Source organism: Heliangelus exortis, chromosome 3 (genome assembly GCF_036169615.1).
Source record: "Heliangelus exortis chromosome 3, bHelExo1.hap1, whole genome shotgun sequence".
Lineage (NCBI taxonomy): Eukaryota > Metazoa > Chordata > Aves > Apodiformes > Trochilidae > Heliangelus > Heliangelus exortis.
In genome coordinates, this window is record NC_092424.1 from 48,335,868 (window position 1) to 48,350,721 (window position 14,854).

At 36.1% G+C, this 14,854-nt stretch overlaps 1 protein-coding gene across 5 annotated transcripts in view; it reads left to right on the plus strand.

Annotated features, from left to right (window-relative positions):
• Positions 1–14,854, plus strand: part of UTRN (utrophin) — a 345,394-nt gene that overhangs the window by 134,969 nt on the left and 195,571 nt on the right. For 4 of the 5 annotated variants that reach the window (XM_071740500.1, XM_071740501.1, XM_071740499.1 and 1 more), the window contains 7 exons: positions 2,046–2,237; positions 4,017–4,189; positions 7,886–8,036; positions 9,379–9,554; positions 10,677–10,812; positions 12,261–12,410; positions 13,609–13,693. In XM_071740500.1, coding sequence (XP_071596601.1) covers positions 2,046–2,237; positions 4,017–4,189; positions 7,886–8,036; positions 9,379–9,554; positions 10,677–10,812; positions 12,261–12,410; positions 13,609–13,693 — 1,063 coding nt within the window. The remainder of the gene's footprint in view (positions 1–2,045; positions 2,238–4,016; positions 4,190–7,885; positions 8,037–9,378; positions 9,555–10,676; positions 10,813–12,260; positions 12,411–13,608; positions 13,694–14,854) is intronic. The other variant, XM_071740503.1, reaches the window with a different exon arrangement.

Consider the following 14,854-nt stretch of genomic DNA (forward strand, 5'->3'; position numbering starts at 1 on the left):
GTTTGCTGTATGCCAACAGACTCTGTTTTAAAGCTTGTGCAAGATTTTTCTAATGGGACGTAAACTGAAATGTGGAAAGATAATTTGAGTGAAGTCCAGATTCTGGGCTGTTGCCTGTGTGAGAGTGGAACTTAGTGGGATGATGGAGAAAACGACTTTGTGAAACTGTTGCGGGTGGCTGTGCTGCTGAGGGCATCCTGATGTTTGTTCAAACTCAGGCTTATTACACAACAATCTGAAAAGATACTTTGAGCTGTACAAGATTTGTGTGATTGCTTTGGAGCTAAGGTCACCTCTCCTTCCTCAAGAAATCATACCACTGTCTAAGCCTTGGGCTTTAGTACAAATTTCAGTGGTGGAAGCTGACAAAATATATATAGAGCCCTTCAAGAAAACACGCTTGTGTCAGGGTCCAAGATCCTGGATTTGTAACTAAAGCATATGGAGCAGTTTGTTTCTTACTGAGGTGCTTGCTTGATGAAATAAAAGCAGTGCTGAGTATTTTCTGATGCTTGTGTCTAATACTTGTTTTCAGTAGACTCAATTTCTGCTTATGTGCCTGTACATCCTATTTCTTTGGTATGCAATGAATGACTGAAAGCATGCCGTGTTTGGTGGTAAAGGTCTTGTGGAAGTACAACTGTGTCTGCAGTACAATATAGGGCTGACTCTGAAAAAACCAAACAAAACAAAAACAACCACAAAAACAAACAAACAAAAACCCCAGAACCCCACCCAACACAAAAAAGTCCAAAAGCACACAAAACTAACAAAATCCTTAAGTGTTCAGTGCATAAGAAACACTGAGTAGTGATTACACTAACATGACTTTTCTACTGCAGTTCTTTTTTTTCCTGTGAAATACAGATGCTGCAAACATTAAATTTCACTCAATTTGAGTGACGTATTCGAAATGTTTAAACATGTAGAGGAGGAAGATACAGACAGGTGCTGGCAAACAACTTTGTTAGTGGACCTTAATATTTTACTGGTTGTCAGCTGTGCTAGGTATTTGCATGTGTGTATCCATCCCAGACTAATTGCAAATTAAAATTCACTGTCTGAAATTGCTGTGAACATGCATTTATTCTTCACACTCTGTGTGTATTCTCAGCTGTTAGTAAAACATATATTTGAGTGCCTCTCCATCTTGTTTGATTCAAATTCACTGAGTACGGGATGGTGGCTTAGGAACTGCTTGAATTCCTCACTGTTTAGGGGTGAGTTTACTTTTTTATTGCTGGTATGGTAGCAGAATCCTGTGGAACAAGAAGTCTTTTCAGCAAAACAACTGCTTTCAGTCTTGACAGTATCTGCTTCACCTCCTGCCTCTGCTGCCTTTGCCAGGCATGGCAAAATACAGCTTCTTGCAGCTAGCTTCTTAATGCTGCAGGCTGTCATTTATGATCAAAGAAAAAGCTACATTAAATTACTTTTCTTGCTCTCTTATCTGCTAACATAGTCCTTGGCTTGATAGCCTGGTCTTACAGCCAGAGCAGATAACAACTGCCAAAGTCTTGGGGAGTTAATGTCTCTTAGTGTTGCAAAAAAGAATGTTGTAGTACTGGTGTAGCACTAATTTATTTTAAAAATAGTTGGGAAATGTGGGTGGGGATGCTTATTGAGAAGAATATGGAGAGGAAAAACAAGTCTACCTCAATAAATAGGTAGCTTCTGGGAGGCCTTGATGGTGGGTTGTAATCACAAGTAGGTACACTCTCAGGCAAGAAGTGTAATTTCTGGAAATGGTAAGAATCAAGGTGCCCTTCTCACTCCTCACAGTTTTAAGAAAGATAATACAGGTTAATTGTGAAGCATGATATCTACTGTTTTCTAATTTTTTTAATATAGAAGCAATTCTCTGAAGGACTTGCAGCTTTCTGAATTTATGTAACTTTGCTAGAAAGACCTTTTTGTCTTTTTGTCTTTTAATATAGACAAGTAGTGAATTATGCTATATTATGCTGAGTATGGTCTACTGATTTGGAATTTTTTAATAAAATTGCTTGTTTTTTGAAATTAAAAAGGAACTTTCATATTTTTAGGCAATCCCTATCCAGCAGAGGTTAAAAGGCCACTTTACCACAGGGGTTAGGACCTTGCCTTTTTCAACTGAATACTTGGTTGAAATCAACAAAGTCTTGCTGGCCATGGCTGATGTTGAACTGCTGCTGAATGCACCAGAGCTTAACACTGGCATCTATGAGGATTTTTCAACTCAGGAAGATGCACTGAAGGTACTGCATGCTTAAGCTTTATACTCAGAGGGAAAAACAGGAGAAGGGAACAGCAGAAGAAAAAAGACCACCTTAGTGACTGTGTAGCTGTATTTATATTTTTGCTCAGGAAATACTGGATCAATAGGCACTGAAAAGTAAATAATGACACAGCTTTATGGCTAATAATTTTTATGCAAAATCAGGATATGAAGTGTAGCAGCTTGGGAACTGGATGAGAGGTTGGGAGAGAAGGGCTCTGTCTGTTGGAGAAGCTGTTGTGTCTTTCATCACCTAGTCTACATAATATCTAGCAAAATGCTAAAGCCAAATCTCCTTACATTCCTGCTTGATTTCTTTAATATAGCGGTTTTCTGTGAAATGTGAAAACAGTTGTTTACATGGGAAGAGGGAGAAAGGGAGATTCTTGTGTTGTATATGAAGCTTTGTATGAGGCCACAAGAAAACAGCTCTGTGTTCTGATTAGCAAAGCATCAATATGTGGTGAATTTTGAACTCCCACTTACTGCCAGCTGGTCAATTTACCTTGGTGATTAATAATGAGGTGGTTAAGGACTTGTCCTTCTTCAAAAGGGGATGAAGAAAGTATGTTTGAAAATACTAAATCCTGCTCTCAAATGTGAGTTAAGTATGTAGAAGTCTGAATCCAGGTTAATTTTGAGCCTGTCAAAGGAGCATGATATGGAGATTTCCGTACAAAACATCTATTGGAATTGGGAATTGCACATGGTACAGTGGAGTTGTACTTCTGCGGATTGGAAAGCACTGTTCTCATATTTGAGGCAGTCAGGCTTTGCCTCTCACCTACAGGAAGATCAGCTGTAATATAACTCCTTTAAAAGCTTTTCAGAATTTCAGTCCACTTTTCCAACCTACTTGTCTTTGCACCGTATACATGCTTTAATTCTTCAAATTTGATTTTTGGCATAGCTTTCGAAACCAAATAGGGGAATGATGCCAACCTTTGACAAAGTGGATGACACTTCTGCTTTGTTGATGAGATTCTCTTGTTCCTGTTTACTCTGCTTCTGTGCTCCCTTAAGTACAATTAGGAGTGTTTATGTTAGGATGGGGTTAAAATACCTCCTTTTGGTTCAGGTCATTAATCTGATTTTGAAATTTTGTTCTATTATATGGCTGTTTTCAGAAGAAGCAAATAGCAGAGCATAGAATTTTTAGAAATGTTACTGGTTTAATTTAAAAAAGATAAGTAAATTCCACAGTTTGCATGGACTGTTTGTCCTCTGAATACCAAGGCACTATTACAACAGCATGTGGTTTAAAGGTAATTCCACATCATAGCTCAGTGATATTTGAGATAGATTGCTTTACCTTTGTAATTTAAATATAAAACTTTGTTGCTTATGCTTTTGCAGTTCTGTGCATATGAAAGTTTATGTGAAGCATAATAAAGTCATTTTTGGCTCATTTATGAACAAGGAATACATGCAGTGTCTTCATTACATGGGCAGATTTGTTTAATAATGAAGATACTGCTGTTCTGAGAAGTATGATATGCCCCTTCGGGATCAGATTGGGTATAGAAAATATTTAAACCTCTTCATAAAAAAACTGAGGACACATGCTTAACAAGATGTGGTGGACTATTCAGTTCAGTTGCTGAAACTGGTTTAATCTGTAAACTGCTGATGGGTCATGATCTTATTCCAGATACTGATTTTGGAGCAGTGTTTTGAAGATATTTTGTCTTAATTTTTTTTTTTAATTTCCTGCTGATATTGACTTTACTAATGACTTGTTTTACTACTGTGCTTGCAGAATATAAAAGATATTTTGGATAAACTCGGGGACCAAATTGCGGTCATACATGAGAAGCAGCCTGATGTTATTTTAGAAGCATCTGGACCTGAGGCAATACAAATAGGAGATGCATTAACCCAGTTGAATGCAGAATGGGATAGAATTAATAGAATGTACAATGATCGTAAGTGGTAAGTCAAGGATGTTTGGCTTCTGTGACCACATGCTAAATATTTCATATACTTAAAAGTAAGTGTACCTTGATGGTAAAAAGTTTGGAATTAATCAGCTTTAATAACTGCCTGAACTATTGAATGTTGAAACTATGTGTGCTAACTGTGGTCTGGGTGCTTTTATGAAGCTGATTGGTTTTACTTGATAAAATAGAACATTGTGCTTATAAAGCTTTTGCTTTGGGATACCTTAAAAGAAAAAAACTTTGGAGAAAAAAATGTTGAATAGGACATTTTTTAACAATTTGAGGCTGCTTTTGATAGAGGGTAGAGTTTGAGATGGGTTTTTTAAAATAGAGCAAGTATGATAGTTGCCGGTAGTCTCTGTTGTAAATAATTGAAGATGAGGGATGACCATATTAGAAAATTTTGTGGTTGAGAGAGCAAGAGAATATTGAAATCGATGCTTAAGAAAAATGTACTTTCTATTTCCTTTCCAAAAAGATCAAATAGCTGTAATTTCACTTACGTAAATTAACTTATGTTCTGTAGAGCATAAAGTAATGTCTTAGCCATCTTCACTTGCTTTTTAGTGCCAGAACTCTTACATGAAGCTCATTTGGTAGTGTATTTTGAAGAGATGTTTGAGGAAGAGTGTGTTACATAAGCTGATGATTTTAACTTCTATAGCACTGGTGTATGTGCTGGAATATAAAATTTGGTTGGTATTTTTTGGGCAGAGTCTTCAAGAAATTCTGCCCACTGATCAGGGAATCCCCAAGATTTCTAATAACTCAGCAGGCAATGTTGTTTTGATTTTTAATTTGAAAGCAAGTAGTGGTGCCAGCTGGGTACCACTTTGTGTGCTCTTGCTAGCTGCTGTGGTCACCTGTTATGTTTGGAGACAACAGCTCTAGAATCTGGTGCCCACCTGAATTTACGTGCATGCAGCTATTTTATTGTCTTCATAGGTATGATACACACTAAACTTTAGTTGTGCCTTTTTCCCCTCTGTTACTTAGTTAAAAAGCTTTAGCTAGTATTTTCCTTCTATAAGTGTAAGTGCAATTTAATTCACTACATATTTCATTAACTGTTAAGGGTTAACCAGAAACCTGTCACTGAATCACTGAAAAAGACAAGTGTATCAAAGAGTGTAGTTCAATGCTTATTAAATAAACTGTCAAAATGCGACAAATTACTTCCTCAGTTGGTTCACTGAATACAAATAAATCTTGAACTTCATGAAGTTTTTAAAGATTTGCATCTACATGGGAATAATACTGGGTGCAATATTACTGCATGCAAACCAAAGGGACCACTGGACTAACAATTTAAACTAAAATGGGATGTAGTTTCCTGAATATATTAAGTGCCGTTTTAATAAAAGGATATCCTTTGATTAATGAAGAAAATACTAGTATCAATATTAAAATGCTGTATCTATGCATTAGTATTTTTATACTCATTCTGTTACTAAGAAGATTTTTAAAATCAAGTTTATTCTTGTTTTTCCTTGTGTTGTCCTAGCTATAAGCAAAAAGGACAATCTCCTAAGTAATCTCTGGATTTTTTCTCTTTTTGGATTAGGGAGAGACTTTGACAGAATTACTTGAACCAGTATCTGAAGTCTGTAGGAAAATATTGATTTAATTCAGAGGTGTTTATGGTTTTGTGATAGTGGCAGCTAAGTAGTTAAACTTTTCAAAAAAGCTCTAAACTAGCCAAGCACACGTTGAATTGAACTGTGTTTACCAAAGCTTTTATGTGTTGGACTGAACTGTTAGGCTTCAGTTTGATTTGAAAATGTGTTTAGTAAAACACATGTATGGACTTAATGCTTTGAGCATTTGTGACAATGCTGGTTCTCTAGTTCTGCTCCTTCTGTTGTGGTCTTTCCATCAATGCTAAATGTGTCTGTGACTTGGGGCTTAGCTGTGGTTTTGAAGCAAGTGGATTCCTGGAAAGGAGGCAAGGAGTAGCCAAGTCTCAGAACTCTAGTGACTGGACTGTGGTACTTTTATGTTTTAGCTAAGGCAGTCTTTAGTTAAACAGCAGCATTTGCATCTGGCTCTAATTCAAAATGAAACTTTGTCTTATTGCTCAAAATATTGATGGAACTGAAGGCTCACAACAAACAAGAGGAGCTAAAGCTTTCAAAGCATTCTCAAAAGTTTTAAATTCTGGATTCTGGAAAAGCCAGGTATTCAAAAGAAACATTAAATTTGAAGAAAGACAATAAAATAGTCTTAAACTATTTAAAGTACTTAAAATATCTCTTCTCATAAAATGTGGAATGAGATAATATAATGAGACGATATATTAAGCTGCACTAAAATCTACTTGAGAAATAATTAAAAGGAGAATGAAATTTGGGGTCAGTCTACATCTAGAATGAGATTTTGGGGTTTAGCATAGGGAACTGAGATGTGTGCTGAAAACTAAATGGTAGAACGAGACAACAGGGTCAGAAAAAGTTAGAGATTTTTAAGGCTACCTTTCTTATAACTGGCTCATGTGAAGAATAATATAATAACCCTATTGGGCCAAGAAATATTTGTGTCTTCATAAAATGAGGAAATTGTGATGAAAACACACTAGAAGATTTTAGGAATGGTTGAATTTATTTACTGAGATAATAGATGCAATAGTAGGTCTTTAAAGTTTGGGTTTGGATATCTTTAATATTATGCTGCTGATTTCTAATTGCAACTGCATACAAGAAGTAACCTTACAGTCTCTTCTGTTGGAACCATTAAAGACAAAAATAATGGGAAAGGTGAGATCTTGCCTATATCACACTAAGGAGTCCTCTGAACAAAAGACCTGGCCTTCTATGTCTTTAAAAAAGGCATTTTACTAGTTTGGGATGAGATATTAGCCAGTCTGTTAGCACTGATGTAGATTTCTTGTTTATCTCAAGCCTTGTATCATTTGAGACACCTGCCCTGTTATCTTTGTAATACTGAGGCAGCAATGAACAAGTAGAAGGCAAGCCACTCTTTCTATGCCTTTCTGACATAGTTTTCTTATTTAACATTCATGGGCTGTTTTTATTAGTTTATTAACATAGTAGAAATCTCAGTTAAAAATAACCTCCTAACTGTGATAATTCAACCTGTTCCATGCTAAAAAATGTTGCCCTTCAAGTTAAGCTATGTATTAATTTGAGGTTGCAAAGATGGTAATAATAATGAAATGCCTGGTAAGTTTTTGTGTGATTAAATTGCATGAGACCTACTTACGTGGGCCCTCTCGTAATACAGTCAGTACTATATAATCAAAATCACCTTCACTTTTTAAATTCCATGCACCAGCACCCCATGGCTTATGAATTAAAAAAAAATTAAAAATGAGCAATTAATCATATTTCATGTTCCATCCTGTCTGATATCTGAATGGTTTTATAATGAAGAAAAAAAGGGTTCTGCAGGCCAATTTGATGCAGCTAATCAATCTTTATTTTTTTAAGTGATAGAAACAAAAGTTTGCATAGGACTGCCCTTTTTTCCTTCATCTGGAATTTAATGACAGTCTCTGCTGTTGGCTTGTATCAGCTGCTGCTGTGTCAGGAAGCCTTCAGTACTGGGGTTTTGCTAACCAGGGCGTATGTTACCCTTTCTGTTTTTCAAGCAAAGTCTCTACTCACTGGACTAGGAATCCTATCCATTTCACAGAAACGTTTTGGATAATTTTACACTGCTTTGTTTTCAGTTGCTTTGACAGAGCAATTGAGGCATGGAGGCAGTTCCACTGTGATCTCAATGACCTCTCCCACTGGATAACAGAAGCTGAAGTGTTATTAGCTGATGCCCGTGGTCCAGATGGCAGCCTGGAGCTGCAGGCAGCTGAACTGCATCAGCAGGTATGTAAGATTTGTGCAGAAAATGAGCAAGCTGGAAAAAGGATGATTTTTGTCAAAAATTCTTCTATATAGACCTATAGATCTGAAGTGAGGCTGTGCAAGCATAGTTCAAGTGGCAACTCTTAAAATTCCTTTTCAATTGCAGTTTAAAACGCTGCTTCAAAAGATTTCAACTCCTCCTTATAGTATGGGGTTTTATGGTGACTCAGTAGTTGGGTTTGGGATAACCTGATAATTCAAATGTGGGCATAATATTAGTTGTTATTTGTTTCATTATGGCTTTGAAAATACATTGTTAAGAAATCCAGGATATTATTTCACTTTCTTTCTACTTGTAATTAAAAAATGGACCCATTAGAACTTCTCCTCCCTCCCCCCAAAGATATCTGTCATTTATAAACAACCTAGAAAGAGAAGATGCCAGTTTCAGATGTCTTAGGTTTGATTGTTTAAGACTTCAGTTCTGGAATTGAATTCACAGGTGTTTTCCTAGCTCATCATTATGGAAGGCAAGACTTTTCTGTTTTAGCTAAAATACTTAATTTCCTTTTAAGGAGAAGAAAACCTAACTTTAAGGATCAGATGTTTTAAATTTTATTTTTTATTTTAATTTTTTTTTTACTTTGGGAACAATGCTTATCCAAGAGTTAGGTATGCTTTGCTGAGGAAATGTGTGTTCTACCTGACATACAGTTTATATTTTATCCCTGTTGCTCCTTGGGGCGTTTTTCTAGGGCATTTTCCTTATCTTTCTTAAACCATCTTATTCCTGGTCTACTTGCAAAGAGATTTTGACTTACAATCTAAGAATTGTGTAGCTGTTAGGTATATTTTAAGATCTGATTCTGATACCTTCCAAGTTCCTGTACTTTCATGAATTTTCTGTGAGGTCTGGGGACCATGGCAGCACAGCCATAATTATCCTGGCTAAAATACTGTTAAGTAACAGAAACAGTCAGGGGCATAGCTTGTGAAAAGAGCTAGTTCATAAAAAGCCATACCATCTCTTAGTACTGCTAGAAAGTGCTGTATGTTAAGAGGAAAGAAATGAAATGTGGATTCTAGCACTGGTGGTTTAAATAACTTTTTGTGATCCTAAGTTGTATTCAGTAGGCTACTCTGTGTCATTATCTCTTTGGCACTCATTAGAAAATTGAACTATGTTTAACAACACTCTTAATAATTTAAATCAGCAGCATCTGATTTTAAGTAAGATGGCTTTAAGTGTCTGTTTTGGTGAAATAATAAGTACCCAGGATTTTCCCTGCACGTTATAAGCCACAGATCGAAATCACCTTGGGTCAGTGATAAAATTCAGACTGCCTTTTTATGTTTCTGACAGGAACTGGAAGAGGGAGTCAGCAGCCATCAGACCAGTGTTTCAGCACTGAACCGAACTGGGGAAGGGATTATACAGAAACTCTCTGCTACAGACGGGAGCTTCCTGCAGGAGAAGCTGGCAGGACTGAATAGGCGCTGGAAAGCAATCACCATGGAGGTCACGGATAGACAACAGAGGTAATAAGTTAATCAGAAATTTGTATGTCTGACCAGATGTGATGAGGAGAATCTCATTTAGACTGTGGGAGAAGATAGTGTGTTCTGTTGCACACTGTTGTTAATCCAAATTTCCCTGACATTCAGACCTCTGTTTTGAACTGTCTTCTAGAACTGATTTCTCATAAATGCGCCTGCAATTGACAGCTTAGTGAGTCTGTGCTTAACACAACTCAACAAATGACAACCTAAAAGATTTTTATGACTTTGCTTTTTTTTCAAAATAATAATTTCATTGCTAAGCCAGACTTTTTTAGGGGAGAATTCTCAGTTTCTTTCTATGGCCGAAGCTGAACTGTAAGAAGTTCAGCTTTACTTCTGTTTTTACATTGTCAAATATAAACTAACTGAAACACTTTTATTGTCCTTGGATTTCCACAATATAATTTAAAAAGGTCTTTAAGTCTATGTTTGAAGTAATTTATCCATTTTACCAGCTATTTTCTGAACAAAATGAAAATCTGTTTTGAAATAGCCTTCAATTTACTTCAACGTCAAACAGAAAGATTGTTCGAGATAAACATACAAACTTTCAGTGTATCTGTGAATATATGGTCAGATCTCTGTTACTGCTAAAAAATGTGTAAGGGTAAATCACTGGAACAAATGGTTGCTTTTGGAGGCTATCTATAGAATTCTGGCTTGTTTGGTTCTTTTGTTTTTTTAACAACTCCCAATTCATTTAGAAACATTAATATGATTTTTTAAAGTATTTAGTTTGAGAGCTTACATGAAATGTTTGTATGATGTTGAAGGTTTTAGGGACATTTCTAATACTTTCATCTTGTATTACCTTACGATTATTAGGCCTGAAGGCATTGTCATACCGTCCCTTATGTCACTGCAGACTTTTAAAAGTCTATTTTTTGGCTTTCGCAACGAAATTTATGTATTTATAAGGTGGTACAAAGTATCTTGCATTTTAATGATGAGGATAGAATACTTTGAATACTATATTGAATCCTTTGAAAATGCTCCAACAGCTGTAAAACATGTGAGTATGTCACCAACAGAGGTAATGTAGGACTGACATGGTGTGCTCACTGCAGAAATGGATGTGCATTTTTTGTTTTCCTTTTTAAGGCTAAGAGGAGAGAACCAGCAGCTGATAGAATACAGAAAGAAGCTTGATGAGCTGCGTTGTTGGTTGGAAAACGTAGAAAATGCTCTGGACTCAAGATTTACGTTCAACCATGAAGAAAAATTGCGAGAGTTACAGGCAAGATGAATTAGTGTGTCCTTGTATCTGCACAGCTATGTGCAAAGTGTCAGGACATGGCTTTTGGAGAGGGGACTTTTCACACTTTAAATAGCCAAAGAAATATTATGTTTGTGAGTCAGTTTTGTGATATTACGTAGACAAGATGTGTTTTGTAATGAAGTTGGATTTAGTAGACAGTGTTATCTAGCCAGAGAGTGAGAAAGATATGTAGGACTGATAAAAATTTAGGTAGTAGAACTTCACTACTGGGACATGATGTCCTCAGGCCAACTTTCTAGTGGTCAAAATGTCAGCAAAAAGCCAATAAACTTAAAATTGTAAGTAGGCATAGTTGTTCCATTTATGGGGCATCTTTAATACTTTATTACATGTGTAAGAATTTCTTTAACCTCCTTTTTAAACTGTAAGGGTTTTGGTCATTTCAATTGCTGAAGTTAACAATTTGTGTGCATATGTATGTGTGTGTTTTTCCTGTTTATTTTGTGTCTGGCTTGACAACAAAATATCTTCATTTTGTAAGATGTGTGAAAAAGAATGCTTCTGGAATCCTAAAGGAATGAAAAAAATATTCAATCCAACATACCTACTTGCTCACTTTTTAAAAAATTAGTAATTTTAAAACAACCAATGTTAATCTAGGTCAGGTAGAAAGACTTGAACATAAGTGTTGTAAAGTAGTTGCAGTTATGTTTGTCTAAACAAATAGTCTAATGTCAGTTGAGTATTGGATGTCTGTGAAAGTTCAATTATTCTTGTCACTTACCTTAATATAGATACCTGAAGTGAAAGGTAGAACTGAAATAAGGCAGACAGAAGAGCAGAATTTGCTAGACAAACGTTGGTAGGGAATTTGTAAGTACCAATTTGGCCCACTGAAAGCAGGAATGTGTGTGCAGTTTTGGTCACATCTGTTAAGGAAAGGTGAATATGCGATAGAACAGGTACTGAGTAAGAATGCTGGGCTTTTTAGGAAGAACTTCTCATCTGCAGAGGGACCCAGAGCTTGGCTGGTTTTGTCTAGCCAAGTTAAGAACATTGAGAAGGGATATAATGATAATAAGAGAGCTTAGGAAAGGTGAGCTAATATTAAAGGCTGGCATAGCAAAGTGAGAATAACATGTGCTAACTGATCAGTCAGGAACAAATGCAGGAATGATGTGGTGAACAGAAACATTTTGTGAGATGAGAATTAGTGTTCATGATATGAAGCTGTGTAGGTACTTTGGCTACTTGCAGTTTTGTGGAGTTTTTTTCCAGTTAGGAATGTATGTTGATATTTGAATAAATGAATTAATGATTTCTAGATAGAGCATAGAAACCAAAATAGATGATGTTGTTATATTTCAAGGGAAATTTCTAAATATTTGAGTTAAAGAAAAGTTTCCCCACCACACTTACACATGTGTGCATTTTTCTTTGGTCTGAAACTCTTCTCTCCCTTTTAGGTCTTAAATGTACAGATGGAAGTACAGGGAGACAAACTGCAGTGGCTGAACAGAACTGAACCTGAAGTGCTTTTGGATAAAAATGTTGATCATCAGGAAAAAGAGAAACTTTCTGATTGCCTGCAGTCCCTCAACATGAGGTGGAATAAGGTGTGCATTTCTTCAGCATTGAGTACCTGGTGTTTGAAATGTAGTGGTATACTCAGAAGGGTTGGCATATATATAAAATGTCTTGGATGCTATGCAGACCTTTTCAGGCAGTGTGTCCCAATCCATCTCTATGTTAAAACACTAGTGGGTATTTCTCCATCAGAATTCATTAGTTTTGTTAGCTTAGGTTTATTTGTATATTGTTCTTGGTATTCACTTTCTTTTAAACAGCTGGATCAAAAGTATTTCCCTTATTTGATGTAAAAAGTGATGTATTAATTTGAAATCATTAACAAATCACAATAAATCTTTGCTGTATAGGAAAGTTGGATATTTGCAACAGATAAAAGGAAAACAAACAAAGCCGTTGTAAAGCTTAGTGAAAAAATCTTATTGAGTGTATCTGGGATTCTCCCTGTGTATAGCTGCTGTAAAATAGAAACTAGTGTTCAGTCTCATTGGTAAGTGTATTAGAAGAAAATAAGTCACTGTCTGGAGCGAAAACAGACTTCTGAAGCAGAGCCTGGACAACCAAGTAGAAAAATGAATAGATTTATTTGGGATCATATTCTGGATCAAGGAGTCAAGAATTTATTGGCCAAATGGCTTTCTGATATTTCAGGGAAAGAAAAAAAATATGGTTTTAGCTATTCAGCCATGAAAATGGGGATATCCTCCCCTGCTTTGTGAATTACATTCCCATTCCTGCCTTTTAAAAACTGTTAAAAGGTTAACTAGATAAATTTGTTGTCACTACAATAGTAATGGTAGTACCATCACAGTAGTGGTAACATTTTTTTTCTTTCAAAATTAATTTTCTATTTCTCCACTTTCCTGTCACTGATGGCAACAAATCATGCTTTGCATTGTCTTTCTTTCAAAGTGTACTCAAATGATAAGTTATAGCTTTGATGCTTAGCCAGTAAAAAACATGTTAACAACTTGTCTACAGCAGTTCATTTTTTTCCCTCTAAGATTTGGGTAAGACACTGGGATCTCTTGAAATAACTCTGAGTACCTGTCGGCATTTTTATTGTTTATAAATGATGCCTTGAAAAAAAAACATAGAAATATCTTTACATCATTGTAGCAAGTGTAGTGTATAAAATTTTATCTTTTAATAAGCACTTAGTATTTTCTGTTAGTATAGGTTGTCTTACTGGTTTGTTTTTTTTTTTAATTCTCTGCTGGGCTTTAGGTATTCAAAGAAGTGCCTGACAGAATGAGAGAACTGGAGTCATTTGTTCGGCAGCCTCATCTTGTTACACAGACAAAGCCATCTGGTGAGTGAACAATTGTTTTGTTGTACTGAATATAATTTTTGTGGTCAAAAACAATCCAAAAAGGAAAACCTTCCCTACAAATTTAAGGCGAGTGGAAAGAAGAAATATTGTCCACAGCTGTACTTGAGGCTACCTTCATGTTACTATGGCAGACAGAAGGGGTATTTGGTTAGGGAAGAATCAGAGTATGGCTAGGGCTGGAAGGGACCTTACTGATCATCTAGTTCCTACCCCCTGCCATGGGCAGGTCACTCTGCAGTTCAGTACTGGGGGAGTCCTTTGGGATTCCCACAAGGGTTTTGAAATGGAGGAATGTTTTAGTAGAGGTTAAGAGGTAAGCCAAATTTAATGGAGGTAAACTTTTGCTTAAGGCTTTGAAAACTGTGGTTCAGCATGTTTTCCTTTTATACAGGGTGTTTGTTAAGTAAAGCTCCTGTATTTCCCTGCTTGAGGCACATGTGTGGTATTCCATGCCCCACCTTGATTTAATTTAATGTTTTCTTAGAACTAGAACACAGCCGAACACAGCTTCTGGACCGAATCTTTCTTTTTAGCTCATTCCTCACCTCTTTGCAGTGTGAGGTTAAAAACCAGAAAGAATGGGGCTGTGAAGTAGCAGGCATCTGTCCCTTCTTCAGACAGTGGTGTATTGCCATGTCCATGAAGCATCTATTGGATTAACTTGATTTACTTATGCTTAAATAAATTCTGAGCCAAGAGTGGGGAAAACCTTTCTGTCACATAATACAAAAGTGAGAGAAAATTTTGGAAATTCTTAAGCTGAAAGGATTGGTTTTTTATGCTTAATGAGGATCAGTTCCCATTCATGCCAGGGTGTTTAGCCTTGTGCCATTTTGCCTTGGCCATTTTTCTTCTTTTAGGTTTTGTATCTAGGCTGAATCATTTGTGTGAGTCTTTGGTATGCAATCCAACAATTAATAGCCTTTTAGAAAACAAAACAAAACTCCCAAACAAACAAACAAAAGCCCCAAAGTAATTGCTCATCTTTTAGTTTTTCATGGTTAAAATGCCTCAAATACAAATTTTGCTGTGCTTTCTCTGCAGATGCTGTTGCATAGTTATAGGAATTAAAAAAAAAGCAAAACAAAACTTATTCCCACAATTGCTCATGTGACCATGATTTTTTTAACAAAAAACCAA